This window comes from Lutjanus erythropterus, chromosome 2 (assembly GCF_056507025.1).
Source record: "Lutjanus erythropterus isolate fLutEry1 chromosome 2, fLutEry1.hap2, whole genome shotgun sequence".
In the NCBI taxonomy this organism is placed as follows: domain Eukaryota; kingdom Metazoa; phylum Chordata; class Actinopteri; order Lutjaniformes; family Lutjanidae; genus Lutjanus; species Lutjanus erythropterus.
In genome coordinates this window covers 45,165,006-45,180,847 of record NC_139318.1, presented here as the reverse complement: position 1 = coordinate 45,180,847, position 15,842 = coordinate 45,165,006, and the positions used below count along the sequence as shown (strand labels likewise).

Sequence of the window (15,842 nt, the reverse complement as noted above, 5' to 3'; positions counted from 1 at the left end):
AAGAAGAAGAAGCGGAAGAAGAAGAAGAAGAAGAAGAAGAAGGGAACGAGGGGCGAAGCTACAGGAGGGAAACTGGAAAACTACACCTTGTCGACGCTCCACAGTCACTGAACGTTATTTTGACTGAAAACAGACTCAAAGTGAAAGTTAATGTCAGTGAAGTAATGAGAGGAGGGAGGGGAGCCGGGAACAAGACTGGACAAGTAAAACGCGGGAGCTGCGGTTCCTCTGGATAAAAAGTACTGCGACGTTTACAAGGTACGATAAAAATATAAAGAGAACATAGAAAATAGCAGGCAGTTTCATGGTGTGATGAGGGGATACTGTCAGTCAAAAATGAAGTTGTGAAAAGTATCTGCCTGGTTTCAGAAGTGACTGGAGTTGACTTGAGACATGCCATGAATTAGAAACACGGCAGACGTGGTGGTTTAACAGTTTAACATATAAACATGATGTGGTACAAACCAGTGAAAATATAGTGCGGTATTAAGTATGGAAAAATGACTTTTTGTGGAGGATTGTTGCAGCCTAAAATGCCTGATCTCACGACTGCTTTTCTGGAAAACTGTGATGCACGTTGCAATGTTTTTAGTTGTTTATTGCAATCAAGTGGCAGGAGCACATGAAAAGTACAAATATATATATATATATATAGAATAAAGCCAAACATCTTTCAAGTAACCTTATCAAAAAGGCTTAAGATTACAAGAAGTCTGACAAAATGTTTTATTTGTACATGAAGAAGTGCACCTGAGATGTATTCCATATGTGTATATATTAGCAAAAATTTTTTCTCGAGGAATTTTAGTAATCAAATTACTCGAGTTACTCGAAGAATCATTTCAGCCCCACTATATATATGTACGTATGCAGAACATGGATTAATGTCAAATACAGTGACAAGTGTTCTTTTCAGTAGTAGTACAACTATATACATTATAGTACAGCGGTATAACATTATTATTAAAACAATAAGGTGCAGTATGAGTGTATTATAATATTATTGTAGTAATAATGATAACGTAATAATAACACTGTAAGATTAATAATAAGTAAATAGTATATGTAGAATAAACAAGCTGCAAGTCACATGTCACCAGTTTCCAGTCTCTTCTTAGATTTATGGAGCAGCTGATGAATGACTGTTGCCAGTTTGACATCTCTACATATTTATATGTCTTTGAGCGTGACTGACTGTACTTTCTGTCTGCTGTGTTTTCTGCCTCATTGACAGACAAAATGGCTTCTAGATTAGAGGAGGGTCTCTGCTGTCCAGTCTGTCAAGAGATCTTCAGAGATCCTGTTGTTCTGTCATGTAGCCACAGCTTCTGTAAACACTGCCTGCAGAACTGGTGGACACGGAAACAAACACTTGAGTGTCCATTTTGTAAAACAGTTTCTTCAAACAGACATCCACCTTGTAACCTGGTGTTAAAGAACCTGTGTGAGGCCTTCTTGTTGGAGAGAGATCAGAGAGATTCAGAGGATCTCTGCAGTCTGCACTCTGAGAAACTCAAACTATTCTGTCTGGACCATCAGCAGCCAGTGTGTCTCGTCTGCAGAGATTCAGAAAAACACACCAACCACAGATTCAGACCCATCGATGAAGCTGCAGACCAACACAAAAAGAAACTTCAGGAAACTCTGGAGCCTTTAAAGAAGAAGTGAAATGATTTTGAACAAATTAAAGTGAAGTTTGATCAAACAGCAGAACACATTAAGATCCAGGTCGGACACACAGAGAGGGAGATTAAGGATCAGTTTAAGAAGCTTCACCAGTTTCTAAATGAGGAAGAGGAGGCCAGGCTGGCTGCACTGAAGGAGGAAGAGGAGCAGAAGAGTCAGATGATGAAGGAGAAGATGGAGGCTCTGAGCAGAGAGATAGCAGCTCTTTCAGACACAATCAGAGACACAGAGGAGCAGCTGAGAGCTGAAGACGTCTCATTCCTGCACAAATACAAGGCTGCAGTGGAAAGAGTCCAGCAGCGCCTCCTGCTGGAGGATCCACAGCTGCACTCAGGAGCTCTGATAGACCAGGCCAAACATCTGGGCAACCTGACCTTCAACATCTGGAACAAGATGAAGGACATGGTCTCCTACACTCCTGTCATTCTGGACCCAAACACTGTTTATCCAGGAGTCGTCCTGTCTGAAGATCTGACCAGTGTGAGAGGACTACAGAAACAGCAGCTTCCTGATAATCCAGAGAGGTTTGATTATTATCCCTCTGTTCTGGGCTCTGAGGGCTTTAACTCAGGGACTCACAGCTGGGATGTGGAGGTTGGAGACAGTACAGGCTGGTGTCTGGGTGTGTTAGCAGAGTCTGTTCAGAGGAAGGGACTCATACAGTCTGGATTATGGAGAATAGGGTTCCTTAAAGGTAAATACTCAGCACACCATCGACCAGCTCCAACTACTGTTCTTCAAGTGGAGAACAGGGTCCAGAGGATCAGAGTGAATCTGGACTGGAACAGAGGAAAGTTGTCGTTCTCTGATCTTGATACTAACACACACATACACACCTTCACACACACTTTCACTGAGAGGATGTTTCCATACATTCTCGCTGGAGACAAACTGAAGATATTACCACTGAAGGTCTGTGTGACAGTGGAACAGAGAAGTTAGAGATAAAGAGGACGATTATATTCATGATGTTGTTTATTTCTTAAAGGGAAAAGTCACTAAATTTAACCTGTTATTATTATTGTTCCAAAGACATACTTTTTTTATTTTATTTTTGTCATAATCCAGTTTGACAGTTAGCTTTTTTATTTCTTTTGTTGACCTTCTCATGTGTAAAATTACTTTGATTCTGATCTTAATGTTTAATTCCTCCAGCCTTTTCCTTATTAATGTAATCCATTTATTTTTTTATTTTATTTTTTATTTTTATTTTTCCTTGCATGTGTGAAGTCATGAAAACCAGCAAACACTTTGTGGAAACTCATGTGGATCCAAAAAAAGATAAAAAATAACCATAGTAGTATTTAAGACTCCTCTTGTGTTAGTGAGATACAGCAACACCTCAGAACTATGCTGGAGAGAATGTGGGAAGATCAGAGACCACGTTTTCTGTGATTACACTGAAACTGGAGAGACATTCAGGTGGAGATGAAGCAAATCTTAAGGGTAGACCTTCCTCTATAGTCTGCATTCTTTATACTGAGAGAGACTCCAGAGGATATAGAACCTAAAGAACAGATATATTTACTCTGGGTGTTGCTGCTGATCACAAACAAAGATGATCGGGGTGTTATGGAGAAATGGAAAGCCACTGATTGTACAACAACAGATGTTTGTTAACGTGCATTGCGAGCCTCACTGGCTACCAGAGACACTACTTGTTTGATTAATATTTGCCCTAATTTGACCTTAATTTTGTTTGAACTTCATTTATTAATAAAAGGAGGCTGTTTCTGTACACTTTGTCTCAGTTTTCCCTTCTTTCTTTTTATCCAGTTAGTTTCAATTACTGTTACACCTCTCAGCTGCTGGCCCAAACTTTGGGGTCATAACACTTAACATGTTCAGAAGTTCATTTCTGTTTGACTGTATATTGAAATAAAGGTTAAGTGCAGAAAAAAAAATATGTTTGTCAACAATTAGTTTGTCAATAACTGGATGTTTGAGCAGCCAATCATTGTTCAGATCCAACAGATTTTATTTTGTGTTCTAGTCCAAATTATAAAGTTTCCAAACATTTAAATCAGTGTTCAGTTACACATCTGACATGTTTATGTTACATGTAGATATGTAAATAACATTCATTCTTGAGAATGAGGACAAAACTTTTTACTTGATTTCAATTTCTCTGGGAAACTTGACTAATAAACTTTGTAATGTTCCATCCTCATAGTGATTATTTTTACTGCTGTGGACTTGAATTTTGTCGACTCTGACACAAAAATGTCCGAGTGTTGTAATATAAATCATGTACAAAATGTTAAATGTGATTTTGAATTAAATACAGTATTTTTTTTTAAAACTGCCTGTAAAATCAAAGAGTTCTATATTTATTTATTCAAGAAATAAATACCATTATAATTTTGCCCACTCAGAATTAGAACACAAAGAACACACATCAGGTGTGCCATGATTTTTGTGGCGTAACATTAAGAGACAAAGACCAGAGTTTGTCAAGGCCAAGACGTTTAGGGACTGAGACCAAGTCAAGATAATCTCGGTCTTTGAAAAGACTGGACTCTGTACGCCATTTCCACCCCATCTTCATGAGAAAAAAGTTTGTGTTGGTCAGAAGTGCAAGCAGTTCATCCCAACTGATTTATCTATTTATTGTTAGGCGGTGCCTCCTAGAGAACGTAGTAAATGTGACAGGAGATGTATACGATGTGAGAAAGTCCACATTTGGAGGAGGTGAGGTGGATGAATGGCTCAAAGAAACACAAGAGACCAGGAAGTCCTGTGTCAAACGAAAAGTAAATATGGAGTTATTTAAAGTTTTGAATAACTTAAAATTTAATTAGTTCCCAAACTTCTTCTGACATGCCACCCTTCAGAAGGCAAAAGTTCATGCCTCCCCTCACCCCACAGTTATTGTCCGTCAGTAACGATAATGGAGAAAGCTGCATCCGTCAAAAATCAACAGTACAGTGCAGCACACTTGGTGACACAACAGGCTGTTCAACACATCACTGTTTTTGTTTTGCTTGCTTGCTTCTGTTTTGTCAAGCAGCAGCTTTCATCAGAAGATGTGTGACAAAGCTCCACCCCTCACATGACTTATAAGAGAAACTAAGAAACAGTTTGTTCTTCCTCATTCAAAAGAGACGCACAGACTGAGAAACAGTCGATCAGATTCACCTTCAGATCAAACTAACTTCTTCCTCTGAGTGAGTTCAGCTACAGGAGAGAAAAGTGGGAAACTACAACACTGCTGCTTCAACCTGCTGATACACACTGAAGGTGAGTTTGACTAAAAACGCGACTCAAAGTGAAAGTAGATTTCTGTGACGTTAGTAGAGGAGGGAGGGGAGCCGTGACTGACTGTACTTTCTGTCTGCTGTGTTTTCAGTTTCACTCAGACAAAATGGCTTCAAGATTAGAGGAGGATCTCTGCTGTCCAGTCTGTCAAGATGTCTTCAGAGATCCTGTTCTTCTGTCATGTAGCCACAGCTTCTGTAAAGACTGTCTGCAGCTCTGGTGGAGAGAGAAACGAACACGTGAGTGTCCGGTTTGTAAGACAGTTTCTCCAAAGAGACATCCACCTCGTAACCTGGTGTTAAAGAACCTGTGTGAGACCTTCTTGTTGGAGAGAGATCAGAGAGATTCAGAGGATCTCTGCAGTCTGCACTCTGAGAAACTCAAACTCTTCTGTCTGGACCATCAGCAGCCAGTGTGTCTCGTCTGCAGAGATTCAGAAAAACACACCAACCACAGATTCAGACCCATCGATGAAGCTGCAGAACAACACAAGAAGGAACTTCAGGAAACTCTGGAGCCTTTAAAGAAGAAGTTAAAGGATTTTGAACAAGTTAAAGTGAAGTTTGATCAAACAGCAGAACACATTAAGATCCAGGTCGGACACACAGAGAGGGAGATTAAGGATCAGTTTAAGAAGCTTCACCAGTTTCTAAATGAGGAAGAGGAGGCCAGGCTGGCTGCACTGAGGGAGGAAGAGGAGCAGAAGAGTCAGATGATGAAGGAGAAGATGGAGGCTCTGAGCAGAGAGATAGCAGCTCTTTCAGACACAATCAGAGACACAGAGGAGCAGCTGAGAGCTGAAGACGTCTCATTCCTGCACAAATACAAGGCTGCAGTGGAAAGAGTCCAGCAGCGCCTCCTGCTGGAGGATCCACAGCTGCACTCAGGAGCTCTGATAGACCAGGCCAAACATCTGGGCAACCTGACCTTCAACATCTGGAACAAGATGAAGGACATGGTCTCCTACACTCCTGTCATTCTGGACTCAAACACTGTTCATCCAGGAGTCCTCCTGTCTGAAGTTCTGACCAGTGTGAGAGGACTACAGGAACAGCAGCTTCCTGATAATCCAGAGAGGTTTGATAAATTCATCTCTGTTCTGGGTTCTGAAGATTTTAACTCAGGGACTCACAGCTGGGATGTGGAGGTTGGAGACAGTACAGGCTGGTGTCTGGGTGTGTCTGCAGAGTCTGTTCAGAGGAAGGGACTCCTAGAGTCTGGATTATGGGTAATAATGTTCCATAAAGGTAAATACTCTGCATGCTGTCGATCCGGTTCATCCACTGTTCTCCAAGTGCAGAAGAAGCTCCAGAGGATCACAGTGAATCTGGACTGGAACAGAGGAAAGTTGTCGTTCTCTGATCCTGATACTAACACACACATACACACCTTCACACACACTTTTACTGAGAGGATGTTTCCATACATTTTCAGTGGGGATAAACTGAAGATATTACCACTGAAGGTCTGTGTGACAGTGGAACAGAGAAGTTAGAGATAAGGTTTTTATTGTCATGGAGGTGGCTGTCTTTTAACTTGTATTTATGTTTAGGAACTAAGAGCGCTTTGAGTTGATTAGTAGTTTTCTGACACCAGTGTTGCTTTTTGAGGTAATATTTTTTCTGATATTCTTCATAGCTCTACATCTCCTCTTAACTAAAATAGACGGTATATAATTAGTCCATTTTGTGCGGGACAACCCTTTTTATGGGAACACACATTAAGACTGAACAAGAAAACCTGGTTGAGAAAGCAAGGTGACAACCACCGTCTCAGGGAGTCTCAGGTTTTGTTCAGCCTGCCGATGTTGATCTAACTTTGTTGTACATCCCCCAGGAACCACTTTGTAGAACCTGATGTGAAAAAAGAAGAAATGAGAATCAGTTCAAGGGGAGTCCCATGGATTTTCTCGTGATTTTTGTGTACACACACGTCCCCATCAAAGATCACCTCAGACAAACTCATGTTGAGTCCAGGGATCAGTGCTACGACGCAAGATTCATAGTCAACAAGGTAAAATCCAAGATTTTTGGTTCTGTAACAGTGGCTCACTTCTTACCAGGCTACGTCTCCGTGGTAACTTAAACTGAACGGCTGACCTGCTCTGGAGCAGATTATGTCCGAGATAAGAGATCAAGTCGGATAAATGCACCGCCTCATGACTCTCTTGGAAAATGTTTTAAATGGTGCTGGACGAGTTCCTCTGGAGCTCAGTGGGCAGAGGAGGGAAGGACAAAGAAATGAAAGTAAGCCTGCCCTGCTGACCGCTTTGAATTATTTATAACTTTATATTTATATTTGTCAAGTGTTTTCATTCAGCTGCTTTTATATTCAAGGGTTTATGATCTACGTGGAATATAAACAGAGATTTTTTGTTGCCTGTTACCTGTCAGTGTTAGGATTACATGAACTGAATCAATTACGTATTTAAATGATTTATTGTCACAAGGAATTGTTAAAACTCATATTTGTCAAGCATGGATTTTTTTTTTTTCCATGGGTAGTACTTGTAGGAAAATTCAGATGTCAGAGTAACTCAAGGATATAGAAAGAACAGATAGATAGAATAAAAAATAAATAGAAGTAATAGAAACTTACAATAGTTATTTAAGTTAAAAATTACAGTACACTCACCCACCATTGTGCTTACACTAACAGTGCAGTTTCACCTCAAGTATTTATACATATGCATAGCTGCAATGATTAATTGGTTCAGTAATTGTTAGGGAAAAATGTCCAATTTCTGTCTGATTTCAGCATCTTCAGTATGAATATTTTATATTTTCTGGTTTATTTTGTGCTCTCTGACAGTAAACTGAATGTCTATGTATGTACCTGTAATGGAATACAGTTGTCTTTTTTGTATCCAGACTAAGTAATCCTGTTACATGTAATTAGTTACTCAACAAAGCAGTTAAAGGAGATTATTCTATTCTTTATTTTTTTCCCACCAGTGTTCACTTTGTAGAAGCTAATGTGGATTTGAATAAAGACAAAAGAATTGTCAATAATTAGTTTGACTACTGTTCATTTGTTTTCCAAATTAAGGTCCCATGAGTTCTATTTAGCATGTTTCCTTAATCTAATTACAGTGGATATATTGCTGATTCCTCCTTTTTCTCCTTTCTTTAGCAGGCTTTAATCCTCCAGACCAGAAGGTGGCAGTAACGTACATATTATGCTGGTTGCAAACTGCCACTAAACCAATCCATGCTGCAGTTTCACAGGGAAACAGCGTTGCAGAATCTCCCTAACGACACTGTTTTCCTGTGAAACTCCTGCAGTGTTTTGTGGACTGAGAAACTAAACCCCAAACTAAACTAATGACTGAATTTTCATTTTTGGGTGAACTATCCCTTTAATGTGGCTTCATCAAAGATAGTAGCTCTTTTAAACATTTGTGAAACCCATAACAAGACATAACGGGGAACCAATAGCACTGATTTATGAAAAAGATAAATAAAAATAGCAAAATATGGAGATTGAAGGTTTGTTCCCAACAGCTTTATTGTCATGAATGTTTTAAAAACAAAATGGCAAAAGTGTGACTGATACATTAAAAAAAAGAGTAGCACACATTTATTTACTTCAATAAGAAAAAACAATTCTGAAATCAATGTGATTTACTAAGTAAAATAAGATACACACACAAAGAAAAAGCACAAAAAGTGGGTTTAAACCAGCAAATTCGTGTGTGTGTGTGTGTGTATTTCTTAGATTAATTAAAATATATTTGTCACATTGTTCTGCATGTTCTTCTCCTAATAGAACCTTCAGCTGTCATCTGCGTCTCTGAAATTAGGGTTTAAGAAATCACATTTCTAATATTTTCTCCTCTGAAAAAAAAAAAGCCACAGAGCTTCATCCAGCCATCACTAGTTTTTGGTGAAATATCTTGATATTTAAGGATTGTGATTAAATTTGGTGAAAATGTTCATTTTCTCCTCGAGAGGAAGTTTTAATTTGTTCATCTTATGATCGAATTCCAGCTAATGAATAATATCCAACCAGGAACCAAACATTTTAGCTTGTTTTTATGGTCCTTTTGTTGCTATTTATTTTTGACAATTTGATAATTTTGCAAATTTTTGGCTTTTACATTCAGACAGAAAGTCTGAATGTAAACAGAGACGTCCACCTTAAATAAAATGACGATTCCTCTGACAAACTGAAAACACTTTTACAGACAAAATCATCTTGGCTACATTAAATCAAACAGAAAATTATTAATATATTGTGGATAATTATATATATATTGAAATATTGTAAACATAATGATAAACATTTCATATATCATTAATTAAACATGGATCGTTTGGAAACTTGAATGAAAATTCAAAATAAAGTTTGTTGGACCTGAAGAGGGATTGTCTGCTCAACCATGCAGTCATAGATAAATCGATTTCTTTATGTGGATCAACATGAGCTTCAGTCAAGTGTTTGCTGGTCTTCATCTATTCACACATAGGGCAAAATAAAAAAGAACAATTTAAATTAAAAAAAAGAAAAAACAAAAGAATCAAATGTTAAGATAAAAGAAAAATAATTGCACACGTGAAAAGATGGACAATGAAAACAAAAGGCTAACTGAATTACGACAAAAAGAAAACAAAAATGTTAAAAAAAAATAACAAACAGCAATAAATGTGTCTTTAGAATAATGAGACAGCAGCTGCAGCTGAACAGGTTAATCTTTAGTGACTTTTCCTTTTAAGAAACGTGACACGAATCATCTTTATCACTAACTTCTCTCTTCACTGTCACACAGACCTTCAGTGGTAATATCTTCAGTTTATCCTTAGTGCCAATGAATGGAAACATCCTCTCAGTGAAAGTGTGTGTGAAGGTGTGTATGTGTGTGTTAGTATCAGGATCAGAGAACAACAACTTTCCTCTGTTCCAGTCCAGATTCACTCTGATCCTCTGGAGCTTCTTCTGCACTTGGAGAACAACTGGTGGACCTGGTTGGCAGTGTGCTGAGCATTTATCTTTAAGGAACATTATTACCCATAATCCAGACTGTACATTTCTTTTCCTCTGAACAGACTCTGCAGACACACCCAGACACCAGCCTGTATTGTCCCCAACCTTGATATCCCAGCTGTGAGTCCCTGAGTTAAAGCCCTCAGAGCCCAGAACAGAGCAGGAAGAATCAAACCTCTCTGGATTATCAGGAAGCTGCTGTTTCTGTAGTCGTCTCACACTGGTCAGATCTTTGGACAGGACGAGTATTGGACCTGCAGTGTTTGGGTCCAGAATGACAGGAGTGTAGGAGACCATGTCCTTCATCTTGTTCCACCAAACAGATATTTCTTCCTACAACAAAAGCTTGAATTAATATTAAGACTTCAGTTCAAACCTACTGAAAATATTTTGCGATAAAGTTTCACTCTCATGTCTCATTATTGATCCATATTATTACTGCACCCAAACCAATGACATTTTCTTCTGTCTTAATATTTCTCTCTTTCTATTTATACTACAGTGTCTCTCACAATACACTATCAAGTTCATCTCAGTTTAAGAATGTTAAATATACATATATATACTGTACATTTTATATACATATATACATCATGAATATAATTGTCCTCTTTATCTCTAACTTCTCTGTTCCACTGTCACACAGACCTTCAGTGGTAATATCTTCAGTTCATCGTTACTGCCAATGAATGGAAACATCCTCTCAGTGAAAGTGTGTGTGAAGGTGTGTATGTGTGTGTTAGTATCAGGATCAGAGAACGACAACTTTCCTCTGTTCCAGTCCAGATTCACTCTGATCCTCTGGAGCTTCTTCTGCACTTGGAGAACAGTAGATGGACCGAGTCCTGACACTGCTGAGTATTTACCTCCCAAGCACCCTATTTCCCATAATCCAGACTGTATGTCTCCTTTCCTCTGAACAGACTCTGCTAACACACCCAGACACCAGACTGTAGTGTCTCCAACCTCCACATCCCAGCTGTGAGTCCCTGAGTTAAAGCCCTCAGAGCCCAGAACAGAGACGTCTCTATCAAACCTCTCTGGATTATCAGGAAGCTGCTGTTCCTGTAGTCGTCTCACACTAGTCAGATCTTCAGACAGGAGGACTACTGGATGAACAGTGTTTGGGTCCAGAATGACAGGAGTGTAGGAGACCATGTCCTTCATCTTGTTCCAGATGTTGAAGGTCAGGTTGCCCAGATGTTTGGCCTGGTCTATCAGAGCTCCTGAGTGCAGCTGTGGATCCTCCAGCAGGAGGCGCTGCTGGACTCTTTCCACTGCAGCCTTGTATTTGTGCAGGAATGAGACGTCTTCAGCTCTCAGCTGCTCCTCTGTGTCTCTGATTGTGTCTGAAAGAGCTGCTATCTCTCTGCTCAGAGCCTCCATCTTCTCCTTCATCATCTGACTCTTCTGCTCCTCTTCCTCCCTCAGTGCAGCCAGCCTGGCCTCCTCTTCCTCATTTAGAAACTGGTGAAGCTTCTTAAACTGATCCTTAATCTCCCTCTCTGTGTGTCCGACCTGGATCTTAATGTGTTCTGCTGTTTGATCAAACTTCACTTTAACTTGTTCAAAATCATTTAACTTCTTCTTTAAAGGCTCCAGAGTTTCCTGAAGTTTCTTCTTGTGTTGTTCTGCAGCTTCATCGATGGGTCTGAATCTGTGGTTGGTGTGTTTTTCTGAATCTCTGCAGAGGAGACAAACTAGCTGCTGATGGTCCAGACAAAAGAGTTTGAGTTTCTCAGAGTGCAGACTGCAGAGATCCTCTGAATCTCTCTGATCTCTCTCCAACAAGAAGGCCTCACACAGGTTCTTTAACACCAGGTTACGAGGTGGATGTCTCTTTGGAGAAACTGTCTTACAAACTGGACACTCAAGTGTTCGTTTCCGTGTCCACCAGTGCTGCAGACAGTCTTTACAGAAGCTGTGGCCACATGACAGAAGAACAGGATTTCTGAAGACATCATGGCAGACTGGACAGCAGAGATCTTCCTCTAGTCTGGAAGCCATTTTGTCTGTGAGTGAAGCAGAAAACAGAGACAGAAAGTAGTCAGTCACGGCTCCCCTCCCCCCTCTACTATCTTCACTGAAATTTACCTCCACTTTGAGTCATGTTTTTAGTCAAACTCACCTTCAGTGTGAAGCAGCAGTGTTGTAGTTTTCTCTCCTGTAGTTGAACTCACTCAGAGAAAGTAGTTAGTTTGATCTGAAGGTGAATCTGATCGATCTTTTTTCAGTCTGAACGTCGCTCTTGAATCAGGAAAAACACACTGTTTCCTTTGCACCTTTGCCGCCGGTTATTTGAACCTTCGCTAAGCCCCACCTCCCAACAGCAACCGTCCAATCATAGCTTAGCAACCGTATCTAGGGCTGTGGGTCGTTCCATGTCTCTACGGGTTGAAGGTGAGCAGGAGGGTCTGAGAAGAGCGATATCCGGCGTTTGTCTGGTCGGTGACGTCTTTTTGTGTACTTTCTAAAAAAACGTGAAACACAAGAGCACACGTGTCGTGAATGGATTAAACTCTGCTCCAACATGAGCTGCGACAAACAATCACAGCGGCCCGACATTCGTCGCCTCAGACGCGAGACGTTCGCGCGCGTATCCACGTCACAATATGGCGGTTGTTCAGCAGAGACTGATAGCCGGCGCACTGCAAAAAAGCACATCGTTATCGTTATCAGGTAATATAATACAGTTTGCCAAGAACGAGGACTTGTGATGTAGAAATACTTATTAACCTGGTTAATGTTTAATCTAGATCCCAAGTTAGTTCGCATATCTCAACGTTATTGGTATGTTTGTTTCTTCAGGGGACTGATGAAGACACCGGGCGCCTCATTAGGTGGAGGGGGGTGAATGAGGCCCTCTTCACTGGGAAACGCAATGCCGCGGTTCGGGGTTTCGAGTAAGTTTTTTTAGTAAGTGGATTATGTTTAAGGGCAGAAGATGTTATAGCTGTGTAGAGCCAACGAATGTCCAAAACATTTTGCTTGTACAGAACCTTCATCAAGGACCATAATTTGGAGGGGAAGGTGGAGGCTCCCTTCATTAAAAAGAAGTGGGAGAATCTCAAACAAAAATATAAAGTGAGTTGAATAATAAAAGCATTACAGTGTCAAAGTAAACAACTTAGATGAACAGGATGGTGATGAGTATTTGAAAAGTTAAGCATTTGAATCATGACCGTGTACGTGTGTGTGCTGTGCATGTTGTATGTGTATTACAGGAACTGAAGGCTCCTCGCACAGGGGTGAGCACGGAGGGGGGAGAACCCACTGCTGCCAATTGGAAGTGGTTTGGTGCCATGGATGAGGTGTTGGGGGACAGGCCATCAATAACCCCCCCTGTCCTCATCACCTCATCTGTGGCACCCCCTGCAGCAGTGTCTTCTCCTCCCCCCCAAGCATCGACGTCAGGCGTCTCCCGGGGGAAACGTGACGCTTGGGTCACTTTCCTCCGGGAGTTAGATGAGAGAGAGGCACGTGCAGAGGAGAGGCCTGAAAGGAGGGAGAGAGAGAGATGCAGGAGAGAGAAGAAAGGATTGAGAGGGAAAGAAGAGAGGACGAGAGAAGATGCATGTTGGAAAGAGTTAGAAAAAAAACAATACTTTTGGGGAGGTTCAATTAAAGGTTTAGAAAAAGAAAGTTTCGAGTGTCAGTGTGTGTTTGTTGTTATTTTATACATAAATGTGTACATGATATGAGTGACTGAAAAGAAAATGACTGGTGCTGGCAAAAAAATAATAGGGTGATCACCCAACAAACCGAACTTTGCCTTACATCATGATTCCTGTGATTACTTAGAATGGAATAGGATCAGAAAAGATCAGATTTGATCATATCATATAATATTTTACAGTGCCAGTATTACATTTACACCTTTCAAAAACTTAAAAACAGTATGAGGATGTAGAAGTTAGAGCAGAGTGAGTAGTGACAGCTTTGGATAGCCATTACCTGGATGAATAAGAACCTTTGTAGACAGATTAATTGTACATTTTAACTATACATTTAAATAGAAAAGTTATAATTGTGGTAAACAGTTGCTATCATGTCTCAAGTTTCATACATTCATGTAACCAGTGTTTTTTTTGTAAGCAGGTGACTGGTTTCCCTGATGTTCAATCCAATCCAACTTTATTTGTAAAGCACTTTATAAGCAACCACAGTGGACCAAAGTGCTGTACAGAAATAAAATACAAGAACAGATTAATAATAATAAGAGAACTTTATTCCACACAGAGAAAATTGCACAATTACATTGCAGAAAGAGACAAAGGCAAATAATAATAAAAAACAAAATATTAATTGAATTAAAAAAAAGCAAAAACTCAAATATTAACAATTTATATAGATGTAGAAGATTTGACAGATAGAAACAGAATATTTGTTTTACATGTTTCAGTAGATTCACCAAAAGGCAGTGTTCTATTGCACATTTACCAGAGCCCCGTTTGCCAGCGTATTTCCAGGTAGATCCAGACAGGCCTTCTTGGTTACTGCATCGGCCAGGGTGACTGAACCACCCACCATACTTCGCCCTGCCTGGCAATCCTGTACTTTAGCTGTTTCCACCTCTTACGACTTGGACGAGGGGTTGGATTTTTAAGAGGCACTAACTATTTACAACAGGGTTGAAAAAAACAACAACAACTATTAGAACATTAGAACAAAACTCCCTGTATTAACAATAATCATGTTCTTGCAGAACAAGAACCTGGTCTCTCGGTGCAGAGACTGCAGCTGCCAGCCTATTCCTTAGTGTGTCCCCAGACCGCTGCACTGGCTCATGGGCTTCCCCTCCATCACCATCACCACCATCTTCCTCCTCCACAGGCTCAGGCTCCGAAATGTCCCCAGTGGCGATGCAGAGGTTGTGCAGGAAGAGGCGGGCAGTGATGACCTCAGGCACAAACTCCACCTTCACCTCCAGTGCCTTGAGGAAAATGGACAGTGGTGGACAGTAACAGAGTACATTTACTTGAGTGCTGTGCTTAAGTACATTTTTTGAGTATCTGTACTTTACTTGAGTATTTGTTTTCTTGGAAACATATGACTTTCACTCCACTACATTTCAAAGACAAATATTGTACTTTTGACTCCACTGCATTTCTAGAAAGGTTGTTGTTACTTTTCGGCTATGCATAGCTTCGAAGTCAGCTGGTCCTGTTTTTCTTTTCTAAAATACAATTGGCCACACAGTACCCGCTCTAAACAGGGATTGTTGTAAAAGCAGAAATACGTCATCCAGGCGCACTCTGTAATACAAAGTATTGATATTAGAAAATGTACTTTGTACTTTTGAACACTTAAGTATTTTGAAAAACAAGTATTCTGGTACTTAAACTTGAGTAAAATTTTGACTGATCAACTTTCACTCGTAGTTGAGTAATATTTGACCAGGAGTATCTATACTTTGACTCAAGTACTGGGGCTGAGTACTTTGTCCACCACTGCCTTTAACCTTTAATGGACACTTATATAGGAAGCATAAAGAAAGGAAACAAAACATGTCAGATGTGTAACTGAACACTGATTTAAATGTTTGGAAACTTTATAATCTGGACTCTAACACAAAATAAAATTTGTTGGATCTGAACAATGATTGGCTGTTCAAACATGCAGTTATTGACAAAGTCAAAGTCAAAGTCTCTCTCAATATAAGGATTTCAGGCTCTAGAACAAGGGTGGGCAATTATTTTTTCTAAGGGGCCACATGAGAATCCCTGATTGTTGCCGGGGCCGCCCAAATTTTTGTCACACTGTACCTCAATTTTATCGCTAAGATTAAGTATAGAAAACATACTGTACACTTACTATTAGTTTTCAGCATTTATTTTATTGAAAATCATTCCAAACAGCATCTTATTAAGAACATTAAATTATGCAGGAGTCTTAAATAAAAAAAAATAAAAAAT

At 39.9% G+C, this 15,842-nt stretch overlaps 5 protein-coding genes across 5 annotated transcripts; 3 read left to right on the top strand and 2 right to left on the bottom strand.

Moving 5' to 3' along the window:
• The first annotated feature begins 11 nt into the window (after nt 1-11).
• Nucleotides 12-3,426, top strand: LOC146332265 (nuclear factor 7, ovary-like). The gene is made up of 2 exons (XM_084740983.1): nt 12-258; nt 1,235-3,426. Exon 2 carries the CDS (start codon nt 1,846-1,848, stop codon nt 2,626-2,628), a length of 783 nt encoding a protein of 260 aa, XP_084597109.1. The 5' UTR covers nt 12-258; nt 1,235-1,845; the 3' UTR covers nt 2,629-3,426.
• A 1,602-nt stretch (nt 3,427-5,028) lies between these two features.
• LOC146332264 (zinc-binding protein A33-like) lies at nt 5,029-7,660 on the top strand. Its single transcript, XM_084740946.1, has one exon. The coding sequence runs from the start codon at nt 5,051-5,053 to the stop codon at nt 6,437-6,439; it is 1,389 nt and encodes a 462-aa protein (XP_084597072.1). The 5' UTR covers nt 5,029-5,050; the 3' UTR covers nt 6,440-7,660.
• A 1,518-nt stretch (nt 7,661-9,178) lies between these two features.
• LOC146332263 (zinc-binding protein A33-like) lies at nt 9,179-10,233 on the bottom strand. Its single transcript, XM_084740958.1, has one exon. It carries the CDS (start codon nt 10,231-10,233, stop codon nt 9,655-9,657), a length of 579 nt encoding a protein of 192 aa, XP_084597084.1. The 3' UTR covers nt 9,179-9,654.
• Nucleotides 10,234-10,545: 312 nt separating this feature from the next.
• On the bottom strand, nt 10,546-12,218 carry LOC146332262 (zinc-binding protein A33-like). The gene is made up of 2 exons (XM_084740935.1): nt 12,056-12,218; nt 10,546-11,939 (listed from the first exon to the last, which is right to left on the bottom strand). Exon 2 carries the CDS (start codon nt 11,932-11,934, stop codon nt 10,546-10,548), a length of 1,389 nt encoding a protein of 462 aa, XP_084597061.1. The 5' UTR covers nt 11,935-11,939; nt 12,056-12,218.
• Nucleotides 12,219-12,293: 75 nt separating this feature from the next.
• LOC146332261 (uncharacterized) lies at nt 12,294-15,529 on the top strand. The gene is made up of 3 exons (XM_084740969.1): nt 12,294-12,371; nt 12,736-12,830; nt 14,633-15,529. The coding sequence occupies exons 1-3, from the start codon at nt 12,309-12,311 to the stop codon at nt 14,889-14,891; spliced, it is 417 nt and encodes a 138-aa protein (XP_084597095.1). The 5' UTR covers nt 12,294-12,308; the 3' UTR covers nt 14,892-15,529.
• Nucleotides 15,530-15,842: the final 313 nt, after the last annotated feature.